The following is a 12,598-nucleotide window of genomic DNA, read 5'->3' as shown; positions in this document are numbered from 1 at the left end:
GACTTTTCACAGACGCCACCTCGACCGGTGTCTCCGCTGAGTTTCCGTGGTTTCCTACCGTCACGCTGCCACTGAACGTAAAAACATGGCGACACCACCACATGGCAGCAGCACCGAGCTTACCCGCTCCATGTAGATATGAATGATATGAACGGCTCATTCAGAGCTGAAAGGAACACTTCACTTTGTTGATGGGGGGATTACTGGTTAATGAAAAACAGACTTTTGAATGAAATAATCGATTTTCGTGACTAGATAACAGGAGAAGTTACACAATGTCCCTTTAAGAAACCAGAGCAAAGACAACGAGTTGAGTGGAGGTGGAGACGAGAGAGATAACGTCTGGAAGAGCTCAAAAACTTATTGTCTGTCAACTCCGTTTTGACAGTAAAAGTTAAATTCTGGCAGGTTTTATGAAGTGAAATTATCATAATCGTGTCTATTACTGAGTGTGATACAGTGTGAGTGTTATCTGGGATTTCAAACATCTTTATTTCTGATAAATAATATACAAGGAAACTCTAGAAAATGTTAACATTCTTGAACGGGACAATAGATGAAGTTCTTTCCAAAACATTTTTGGCAGCATATCCCCCGCTCGAATACGAGTCTTTGAATTATTTGACATCCATGTTACGTTGCAAAGACAAAGTATTCCACAGATATTGGTTCAGCTATTTTCACAGGAGGAGCTGTGTAACAGACCTGAATGATAACCGTCTGTGAGCTATTTATTATCTTTTTTTTTTTTTACTTTTATTGTCTCGTAAATCCAGAGTCTCTCATCTGATTGAACGAAACCTGAATGTGTCTGAGTGATTGAGTCTTTTGTTTTGATTTCTATTGAATCAATAAACCTTTTTCTCTCTATATATATTTTTAAATCTTCTCTTCCAATTGTAGATGTTACGGTAAATTAGTATATCTTAATTTGCCCAAATGTCAAACTTTTCCTTCATTTTTCTCACAAAATCATCAATAAAATCTGTACAGTAATTAAATCTTTCATTGATCTAATAAAGATTGCAGTCAGCACTTTAGAGAACAGGGTGATAAGAGTATGAATATCACCCAGGCCAAAGTCCAGACCAAATGTTTCTAATTTAAAACTCAAAACAGCAGTGCATCTCTTTAAATAAGGAATCAACTAATCAATTTAATAGTGCAACATGAGGTAGTTGTGGTGGGACACAGAGAGACAGAGGAGTCGGGGGCTTCAGGCAGCAGCAGCAGCAGCAGCAGCAGCAGCAGCAGCAGCAGCAGCCGGGGGAAGAAAGAGCTGTCAGGTCCGAGGAGAGGGGGGATTTGGGGCAGTGTGTGACCCCCGAGGAGAGTTAAGCAGCGATGGCCAGAGGCCTGTCAGTCAAACAGCAGGGAGCTGAGCCGCTACACGGGCCGAGTGCAGGGAAGCAGCAGGCAGCGGCATATATCAGCAGAACACACACACACAGACACACAGAGTGGCAGGCGGTGGACTGCACACACACACACAGACACACACAGACACAGACACTGGGCCTGTGTTATAAGATGGTACATATTTGCATTGAGGCGGTGAAGCTGCAGGGTTCAGGAAAGTCAATTTAAGACTTTGTAATGGCTCCATGTGTGTTATTTTTCAACTGGAATAATCTACACCGGTGCATTAAAGGATGTGAGAGACAGAGACATGTTGTTAACTGTCTGTCTCATTCACACACACACAAGGAGTCAAGGATGAACCGATCAGATCTGGGTGGTCAGTGGTTAAAGGTCAAGGGCACAGTGGCCTCATACAACAGCTTTGTCTAATGTAAATTATGACAGAATTTTACGCCAGTGGTTCATATAAACTCGTCACATAAACTGTTATAACCCAGGGGCTCCCAGACCCACGAACAGACCACTTATTTGCAAACCCACAGAGTTTGAGGCTCGATGTCAGGCGCAAAACCACCAGGTCAACACCAACAGTTTATGATGTCACAAATTATATTTTGACTGACAGGCAATTAGAAAGATGAACGTGGCAAATAAGGATTTAAATATATTATATTATTATAAATCATATTTTATAACAAAGCTCAAAATATAATAATTCAGTTTTATTTTGTTATTTGCATTTTTTCTCATCTTCCCTACAATTTGCTCACATTGGCCCACATTTTGAAAACCACTGAGATTATAACTAGAAATGATTATAAATCAGTCTTTCCAGAAAAATGCGTTTTTTTTATTTTGTGATTGTTGCGGGCAAAAATCCTTGATTATGCGGCACGTTTTCTTAAAAAATGCGATAGAATATGCGGGATATTTTATGCAATGGAATTGCAGGAATTTACAAAAATTGCAGGAGGCAAATAGCTGCTCTTGTGTGTGAAAACACAACATTTTCCAACTTTATGCGAAGATATATATGACTTTTTTGCAACGGAAATGTGGGGATTATGAAATCATGTAAGCCCCGCCGGATATTTCGCACATTTTGCGAGGAAATTTGCGATTTATGCGGCGTCTTTGAAATAATGCGGCCCCCCGCATAAATGTACGGACTTTGGCTGATTATGTGTTGAATTATGCGATCGCATAATCACGTTTTCCTGGAGGGACTGATAAATGATTATAGATCAGTTTTAGGTTCTGTATTCATTATTAATTAATTAATATGCTGTGTTTTGTTATGTCTTGGCTCTATTTTTTTTTCTTTCTTTTGTATGTACAAATAGTTACATATATATTTTTTATACATGTTTGAAAATAAAAATACATTCATTCATTCATTCATTCATTCAATACTGTGAAAGTATCAAAGCCTCAGTCCACAGAGAAATGCACACAGCCTGTATTCAGAAACTGAGCCTTAGAACCAGCCGTCAGGACTTCCTGTCACTTTGTGATGTCACAACAGCGCCAACCCCCTACTGTGGCCGACTCGAAGCCACGGTGTACAGTAATCCTGCAGGACTTGATCCCTCCATATACTTTTGGACTGACACCAGCTGTTATTGTGGGGTGTGAACTGTAAACTTGCTGAGTCATAGTTACATACTGTTGCTCCACCATGACTTCAACAAATGCTGCAGTCACACCTCCCACACACTCTACACACACTTTAATGTCCCTGTTGACTCAATATGACTACATAAACTACACGTCCTTCTTTATTTGTCATTAAATTGGATTTTATTATATAAAAAAAAAACTATATTAATAAAATCCTAATTACTGTTTGAATGTGAACACGGAGGAGAGATTCCCTCCCATCCTGCCCAGATCCTTAGGTATGCACACGGACAATGTTTCCAGCTCAAACTGGGATAAAGTCCACGTGTAATTACACCTGAACCAGCGCTGACAGAGAAACGGCTCAGCGCAAGAGGGAGGAGATGGAGAAAAGAGAAGAGAAGGATGCCCATGAAAACACACATCAGAAGAGAGAAGGAATTACTCGAGAAAGACACACACATCTGGAAACACTCCTCTCTGGGCTCTATCGCAAAAAAACAACAACTCCTGAAGGTCCAGTACCTGCAAACATGAGCTAAATGTGTGAGAACAAAGTCAAAGCAATCAGTGCTCACTCACTTGCTCACTGCCACGGAGCTGCAAGACGGATCGACTGCACAGTAGCAGCGGAGTGCAGCAGCTGTTGTGTGTTACGGTGTGTCTGTCAACACCAACAGGTATTTCAGCTACATTCCCCAGTTGTGCATCTCACACAGGTGTGATGGAGGAGACAGAAACACCTCTATTCTAATCGATTGAGCTGTCGACACTTTTTTCTATTGTCTTCTCCATTGTCTCACCTCTCTCTCGTCCTGGTGCAGCCACTGTTTGGGGTTGTCCTCCGTGGCCAGGTAGGCGATGAGATCCAGCGCCGTGAGTCGAGTCTGACGACGTGACGAGACGAAAATCAGCACCGGCTTGGCAGGAGAGTGGCTGCGAATGGCTGCAAGGACACGTAGAGGAGGAGGACAGGATGCACACATTATTAGGTATGAGTTTCACTTTAGTTTTATTCTGGAGACGCAAGAAGTGGCAGTTGATGTCGTTTTGTTGAAAAAATATATTGGAAATCAGGATTTATTTAACTTTAGAATCTGTGAAAATGTAAAATGAATATTGAGTGACACTATTTTAAACTGTATTTTATGTTTTATTCATTTATTTTTTTTGCTTTCTAGTCAACAAAATCTGAAAATGGGTCATGAATTGTGGAGGACTTCCTCCTTCCACCTCTTAATTTCTTTTTCTTCTTATCATAATTATTAGGTAGGTATCCTTTTATACCTGTGTGCAATTTTTTTTTTTTGATTACTTTGATAACTTTGATATTTTATTGTTTTAACTGTGTGTTTGTATGTGTGTGAATTATTCTCCAGCAGGGTGTGTATGCAGGTACAGATACAGAAAACTTTATTACATCAAACAAAGAGCAGTTCAGTTCCTACAGTTCACCGTGGCCATACACATACAACCTAGCAAACCTAACTGAGGTAGCATGATGAGGCATGGGAAATAAAACTCATATATACTGTACAAAGAAGGCAATGTGCCAATATGAGAGTTGTGTGAATGAATGCATGTGTCGTATGTGTTGTATTTTGTAATACAATGACACTAAATGATTTTTATTATGTAAGCATATTAAATAATCATTGCTTTAACATAAAATTACACATCAAATTGCAAAGTTTACCAACTGCTGTGCACAAGCGATTGCACAGCACTTACATACAGATGTGCAGAAATCACATACTATGTAACAGTGAAGCTGTACCTTGGAAGGTGGGCTTGTTCATGCTGGCCATGCGGGGGCAGTAGTGTTGCCCTGGGAAACCATGGATGTGAACTTCCAGCGGTACGGGTCGAACAGACGGACGGAAGTTAAACAAACCCACCTGTTACACACAGGAGGAGGGGGAGGAGGGGGAGGAGGGGGGAGGAGGATAAAGGAAAAAAGAGAGGAGATTTAATGTGAGCAGCTGGCAACACGAAGCCCCATCTGGCTGTAACGTGAACTGTCTGTCACTGAGCGTCGGAGCAGCGGGTCACTGCTGGACTCTGCTGCTGCTGCTGCTGGGCTCCGTTTAACCTTTGATGTGTGAGTGTGTGTGAGTGTGTGTGTGTGAGGAGGTGTCACGCTGCAGCGTATCAACACAAATAAACTGTGGTTATACAGGTTGTCAGATTTACAGAGAGGCCGGTGTGTTGAATTGTCTCTGCAGCAGAGCAAAGGTCAGGATCAAGCAAGTTATGATGCAAAAATATTATTCATCTCTACATGTGTTACTGCTATTTCATGATGTAGTGACCAGCAGCAGTTTCCAGAATCACTAAAGTATCACTCACTCCCTTGCTCTATCTCAAGAAGGAGAAGGAGACTTTAAAGGGATAGTTCAACATTTTTGGCAAATTGGCCCATTGCCATAATCCCTATAGTCATAGCAGTAGGTTTGTTACCTTTAATTGTCGGTGCAAGGTGGTTTTAGAACGGTGGAGCAGAGCCGCGAGCTGCTCAGAGCTACGCTACGGAGGCTCATGGGATTTCTTGGTTTCCCTCATTAAATAAACAATCCAACAACTCCAAAACGCTCTGGTGGACAAGTTGTGACCTGCACATTCACCACGCTATGAGATAATAACAGAACGTTACCAGACAGAGTTGATTTCAAAGTAAATTCATCCAAAGCCACTGATGCACGTTCCCGTCGGGGGCAGTTTTTGGGCAAGCAGTCTCTGCATTTGCCTCTAAAACAACTGCATCATAAATAATCGAAAGTAAATAGATGTAGACCAGAACGACCCTGTGATTAGACCACAGCTGATTGGCTCCTGTCCGGTGTCCACTTGACATTAAGAACAACGATGGTGGAGCCGAGCTGCCAAAGGAGAGACGCACGTCCTGCAGCTAACCACATCTACAGTATGTAGCTCCTTTATCATCCCCATTTCTCCTCTCTGTTGCTTTATGTATTTTGGTTTGGTCACATTCGGACAAGAGATGTCAATGGTTTGTTTCATTTGTTACTTTGCCTTTGATCCTGAAGCTGAGATCCACTCTGCTGTGATTGAGAAGCTCTTTGTGTAAATAAACACATCAGGTAACAGTCAATCTGCTCTCACTTGTGGCTGTAGGGGACTAGAGGACAGTTTAATATGTCATTTAACTATGTACATTTTTAAATTGAGAAAAGAACATTTAGCATCCAAAATGAAAAGCTGTGGACTCTTTATCAGAAGTAGGTTAGTTAAATCCAGTTTTGGCCTGTAGACACGCTAAGAAGAAACACATGTTTTGTTTGTGCCTGAGGATGCACAAGCAAAAAACAGAAGAAATTATCATAAGCGACTATAAATATTAATCTTAATTTAAATTTACTTGAACTATCGGTATTGTACGGCAGCCCAGAGGGCAAATGAGAAAATAAAAAAACAGTTTTTAAGTCTGATCTTAATTGTTGTCTGCTCTAACTTGAAAAAAGATAAAAGGTTTAACAAAAACCTTTTTTTCATTCATTCTTTAGTTGTAAATAAAGGAGAGAACAATATTAATATTTGACTTAAAAAATGAAACATCAGCGTTTCCCTCAATTGCCCTCTGGGCTTCTGTAGTATTGTACTTTAAAAACATATCGGTAAAACCATCTGTGTCTATCTTCTCTCTATCATTCTGACGCTCCTCCTCGTCCTTCATTCCTGGTGATTAGACCTTCACCATGACATCCAGACGGACTGCGGACGATTACGGAGAATAACAGCGACATTATCTCCAGGCCCCAAGTATCTGTTTATCATAATAGCTATTATTAAATACAATCAATCAGAAATGAAGAGGCAGGCAGCAAATGAACCACAGAGATATGCAGCTACACAAAGCCTGTGGTTTCTGGCTGGCTTCTCTCTGACTGACTGCCGCCGCACAGAGACAGTCTCGCTGTTGCTGCAACAACGACGGGGGCTTACGGAGATGATCCTCCATCTGGACCGACAACAAGGGGCTCGAAGGTAACAAGAATACACTGAGACTTTTTAAAGTTATGTCTGAGGGCTAGACAGACACCAGAGCCGGCTTTGGATGGCGGACGGACGGTGCCAGGATGGGTTTTTCTGACCTGATTGATTCCCAGCCAGTCGGCGAGGTCTCGGGCGTTGGCCAGCGCCGTGGACAGGCCGACCACTCTGACGCTCTTGGAGGTGTGAGAGGAGATGAAGTTGGTCCTGGACACAATCACCTCCAGCACCGGACCTCGGTCCTCACCTGGAGACAAACACAAGATCTTAGCTTAGCTTGTTTTGTTTTGTTGTATTGTATCTTAATATATTTTATCATGTTGTATCATATTGTATTGTATCTTATCTTATCATTATCTTATGATGTTGTATTGTATCATATCATATCTAATCATGTTGTATTGAATTGTATCGAATCGTATCGTATCTTATCATATCATATCACATCATATCTTATAATGTTGTATCATATTGTATCTCATATGTTATCGTATCATATCTTATGTTGTATTGCATCATATCATATGTTATATATATCATATGTATATATATATGTATTGTATCTTATATCATATCATATCATATCATATCATTGTATTGTATTGTATCTTATATCTTATCATGTTGTATTGTATTATATTGTATCATATCATGTATCATTTTATGTTGTATTGTATTGTATTGTATTGTATCTTACATCATATCTTATCTTATCATGTTGTATTTATTGTATCTTATATCATATTATCATATCATATCATACAGTATCGTACTGTATTATATCTTATATCATATCATGTTTTATTGTATCTTATATCATATCATATCATATCAAATCATGTTGTATTGTATTGTATCATATCGTATCTTATCATATCACATAATATCATATCTTATCATGTTGTATCATATTATTTCTCATATCTTATCATGTTGTATTGTATCGTATCGTATTATGCCATATCGTACTGCATTGTATCTTATACCTCATCATGTCTTATCGTATCGTACCTTATTATATCATATTGTATCGTATTGTATTTCATCACATTGTGTCATATCATATCGTACCTGTGGTAAGCCAAAGACAATTTTCCAGCACAGTGGACATTAAGATTTATTGTATTGTAACTATATCATATCTACAGTTTTAAAACCTTCTGGTATTGGCTTTTAGAATAATGACCTTGACCTTCAGATCAGATTCAGGAAATCCTTCATTCCTGCTGCCATCAAAATGCAAAATGCCATTTGTTAGGCTAGGTAACATACTGTTACTGTATGTTCCATAGAGCGGGATGCATTATGGATAACCTGAAAACTAAATCCCTTGTGTGCCTTTTAAAAATCCCTCCCATGATGCTCAGCTGGTTGCAGGTGTGTTGACAACGACTCTCACCCAGCAGGTGGATCTCGTCTATGATGAGAATGGCCACTTTCTGAACGTAGCTGCGGTTCTGCCAGCTCCTGCTCACTCCGTCCCACTTCTCCGGCGTGGTGACGATGAGGTCGGCCTGAGCGATGGATCTCATGTCCGGAGTCACGTCGCCGGTCAGCTCCACCACTCTGGGTGAGAATAAGGAAAGAGAAACATTTACAAGTTTTTTTTAAATATCAAGTTCAGCTCGATCAAACCAACCTGTTTCATTAAAGTGTGTCTGTTTGTTTTACTCACTTCCTGCCAAGTTTCTCCTCAATCCTGACCTTCCAGTCCTCGATCCGTTCTCGGACCAGCGCCTTCAGCGGGGCGATGTACACGACCTGAGCACACGACGACAAAACACAAAGACCGTTCATGAAAAGAAACAGACATACTGTACAGAGAGTCTTTAGCTTGTGATTAAACCCTTTTGTTTGGAAACATACAACTTGTGCTGTGTTTTGTTAAAGGGATAGTTCACCCAAAATTGAAATTTCACTCATTATCTACTCACCCACCCAGTTTCAGAGTCCTCCGTGGCTTCTCTGAGTTACAGGGGGTCTCGGCGTAGCACTGCATGTCCATATAACGGTTGCAAATGGATACCAACTGTCTTCGTAACAAAAAGCTTGTTTTGTAGTGGAAGCTTCTCGAAGCTCCTCTTCCCGGTTCGTCAAATTTGGATGAATCAGGGTCTGTCCTCTTCCCAGTTCGTCCAAATTTGACGAACCGGGAAGAGGAGCTTCGAGAAGCTTCCACTACAAAACAAGTTTGAAATATAGACTTATTTAATTTTTTTCGGGACAATTTTGCATTTTGGGGCTTCAATACAAAGCGGACATTACATACGAGCAGCATGGAGGTATTTGGATGTTTTTTGGTGTGTCTTTTTGTTACGAAGACAGTTGGTATCCATTAGCAACCATTACATGGACAAATACTGCTGCGTGGACCCCCCCGTAACTCAGAGAAGGAACGGAGGACTCTGAAACTTCTCCCAGCCCTTAGTCGACATGAGGGTGAGTAGATAATGAGTGAAATTTCAATTTTGGGTGAACTATCCCTTTAAAGGTTTTCTTGATAATATTAATTAATTTAATTAATTTGACTCCATTTGATTGTTTTCCTATCCATGATCTTGGACAGTTCTCCCACAGGCATGCTGTTGCTTTAAATCTCCACTATCAATGCTTCTCTAAAGATGCCAGTGTTGTTTGTTTCTGGACGTTCAACAACACTCGAACGCCAGGAAAGACAATAGAAAACACAGTCGACACATTCTTCAGCTGAGTCCAGCGGCGAGGAGCCGGCTGGTCTGACCTTGGAGCCCGGGTACTCGTTGAAGACCCGGAACATGGCCATCTCGGCAGCGATGGTTTTCCCGGAGCCCGTTGGCGCCCCCAGGAGGACGTTGGTGTCGCTGTGGTACAACGTGTGGAAGATCTGCGTCTGGATGGGGTTGAAGTGGGTGAACTTGTACAGACTCTCGAACTGAGGGTTTCCCAGAGCGGTGATCGGCAGCGGCTGCAGGTCCAGCAGCTCTGATGAGGAGAGGAGGAGGAGAGAAGATGGAAATGGGTTCATTTAAATACAGAACAGTGTATTAGGGCGCTTTAAAGCAGGGGTTCTCAAATAGTCTCACTCTGGGACCCACATTTTCCCATGGTCATTAAGTCGCGACCCACTTTTATAGAATTCAAACCAAGAATTTTTTTTTAAAGCCTTTAAAAACTATTTTTGCTCTTTATTGAGCAAAGTGCATTTCAGAGCACATGAATGAAACTGAGGACCATGACAACTGCATGTACGGAAGTGAATAAAAAAATATCAAACTGCAGAAAATGGAGACCAACAAAACGATATATTTGACTTCTAATGCATCTCTGCATTCAGAGCATGTTCACAAAAGAGAATAAATATCAAATTGCACAAAATAAAGACTCACAAAACAAAACAAGATTCACTGCATTCAGGCCACATTAATAAGAAACTGATATCTTTGCATTCAACTGCATGTGTTCAGGTGTCTCGTGTGCCTTTCAATATAAGTTATTTTTCAAAATAAAAGACATGTCCAACATCAGATGTGCATTAAATATTATTTACTTTTTTGACCAGCTGTCCGCGACCCATCCAGAACGGGTCCGCGACCCACTTTTGGGTCCCGACCCACCAATTGAGAACCACTGCTTTAAAGCTTATTTCCTCCTCCTTTTACATTTTATTAAGCCTTATAGTTATGAAGAATAGAGGGTGTGGCCTCTTTGAGTGACAGGTGGGTGCATGTACTCATGCCACAAACTGGTATTCACCAATATCTGACTGTTATCAGTAATCTATACCTTCTTTTTAAATGAAGTGTATTTTGATAATTATTATTATTATCATTAGTAATATACTGTTATAGTAGTGTATATATACACTGTTGCATTGCTAATTTTGCTGTTATTTTGCTTATAATGAAACAGAGAGTGGGGGTAGGAGTTTTATAAGTTCTTTTACTTCTTCCTACTCCTTCCTACTTTGATTTTATACTTTATAACACTTTTTTTTTCTTTCTTTCTCTCTGATCATGGAGATTTTGTTTAAGTTTTGTTTCATGCATGTTCGAAATAAAGATTTCAATTCAATTATTGTATCTCATATGTTATCGTATCATATCTTATGTTGTATTGTATCTTATCGTATCATATATCATATCATGTTGTACTGTATCTTATATCATATCATATATCGTATCATGTTGTATTGTATTATATTGTATTGTATCTTATAGCATATCATATCATGTTGTATTGTATTGTATCTTATATCATATCATATCATATCATATCTTATCTTATCTTATCATGTTGTATTTATTGTATCTTATAAAACGGAAAGGTGAAATCCGGCAATCTTCCTACTTTGATTTTATACTTTATAAAACTTTTTCTTTCTTTCTTTCTTTCTCTCTGATCATGGAGATTTTGTTTAAGTTTTGTTTCATGCATGTTCGAAATAAAGATTTCAATTCAATCCAATATTAATATTTTAGATTTTGATCCCTTCCTTCCACAAACTGGAGTTTGAGTACTCCGATTTATTTTTGTTCCATGCTCCATAATAAAATACGACAAACTCTAAGTTTCACATAAGAAATAGTTTTCTTATTAATGAATGAATGGAGACGCTGTCCGTCCGTCCGTCCGTCAGCCTGTGATGTGATCTGATCTGAGAGCTGTGGGGTTTTTCCCTCATAGCTGCTGTAACTGTGTCTCTTCTTACTGAGAGGAAATGTGGTTAGGAGCTGTATCCCTGTTCCTGTCTTACAGTCTGGGGGGATTAGACGCTTTTGTTCTCCATGTCCTCACGGGGGTTTTGATGTCTCCAATCAGCTGAGCCAGTTTGTTGTGGCGAGCCTCCGTTTAAAGCCCGCTGTGGTATTTTTAGGCAAACTATTGTTCGACCGATGCCAGCGTTACAGCTCCAGTAAACGCTGATGTTTCTTTCATTTTATAGACGATTCTTTGTCTAAAAAAGTCGATCATACTTTGGTTTATACTGACAGGATATCAGAACTGTGTCCACATTAAACTCAAGTGGAAAATGTGATTTATGTACATAATACTGAAGTTTTCACAAACTTCATGACCAGACTGAAACAGCACAATAACAACAGCTAAAAATCTACTGAAACCTGCTGCTCAAAATGAATTGCCCCTTGTGGGAATAAAGTTGTTTTGAATTTGAATTTGAATTTGAAACTATCGATGTCTGAGACTGGGTTAATGACTGTTCATCTCTTTTTATAGATGTTGATTACAGCTCCACTACTTCACAATAAAAGCCTTATATTTGTCTGCCAACAGAAAAGCTTTTAATCTGACACAGCAGCAGTGATTCTTGGACACTAATCAAAGTGAACAGTAAATACTTATATTTGCAAATTTGGCAGATGTTTTCATCCAATACAAGTGACAGACATTAGTAAGGTTTTGTTCACAGTGCTACATATATTTAATAAGTGCAGTGAGATTAAATGAGGGAGTGCATGAAAACTGTGAGAGGAGGAGCTACTGGAGGAGAAGATGTTGTCTCAACATGTGGCAAAAGAATCAATTAGTGATGCTGATGTCAAATGGAAAAAAAAAACAACTTCAACAACTACAGTAGTGTCTGTGTCATCGCTCATCAATAGTCCGT

The 12,598-nt window shown here is 39.8% G+C and overlaps 1 protein-coding gene across 1 annotated transcript in view; it reads right to left on the bottom strand.

Moving 5' to 3' along the window:
• The window catches only part of ascc3 (activating signal cointegrator 1 complex subunit 3), a 190,123-nt gene that overhangs the window by 31,414 nt on the left and 146,111 nt on the right, over window positions 1-12,598 (bottom strand). The window contains exons 25-30 of the mRNA XM_083989923.1: window positions 9,734-9,954; window positions 8,669-8,754; window positions 8,393-8,559; window positions 7,095-7,240; window positions 4,760-4,880; window positions 3,786-3,928 (exon numbers count right to left, since the gene is read on the bottom strand). Coding sequence (XP_083846049.1) covers window positions 3,786-3,928; window positions 4,760-4,880; window positions 7,095-7,240; window positions 8,393-8,559; window positions 8,669-8,754; window positions 9,734-9,954 — 884 coding nt within the window. The remainder of the gene's footprint in view (window positions 1-3,785; window positions 3,929-4,759; window positions 4,881-7,094; window positions 7,241-8,392; window positions 8,560-8,668; window positions 8,755-9,733; window positions 9,955-12,598) is intronic.

This window comes from Trachurus trachurus (assembly GCF_905171665.1).
Source record: "Trachurus trachurus genome assembly, chromosome: 16".
Taxonomy (NCBI): Eukaryota; Metazoa; Chordata; class Actinopteri; order Carangiformes; family Carangidae; genus Trachurus; species Trachurus trachurus.
The sequence above is the reverse complement of the archived record's forward strand: the minus strand, read 5'-3'. Positions and strand labels throughout refer to the sequence as shown.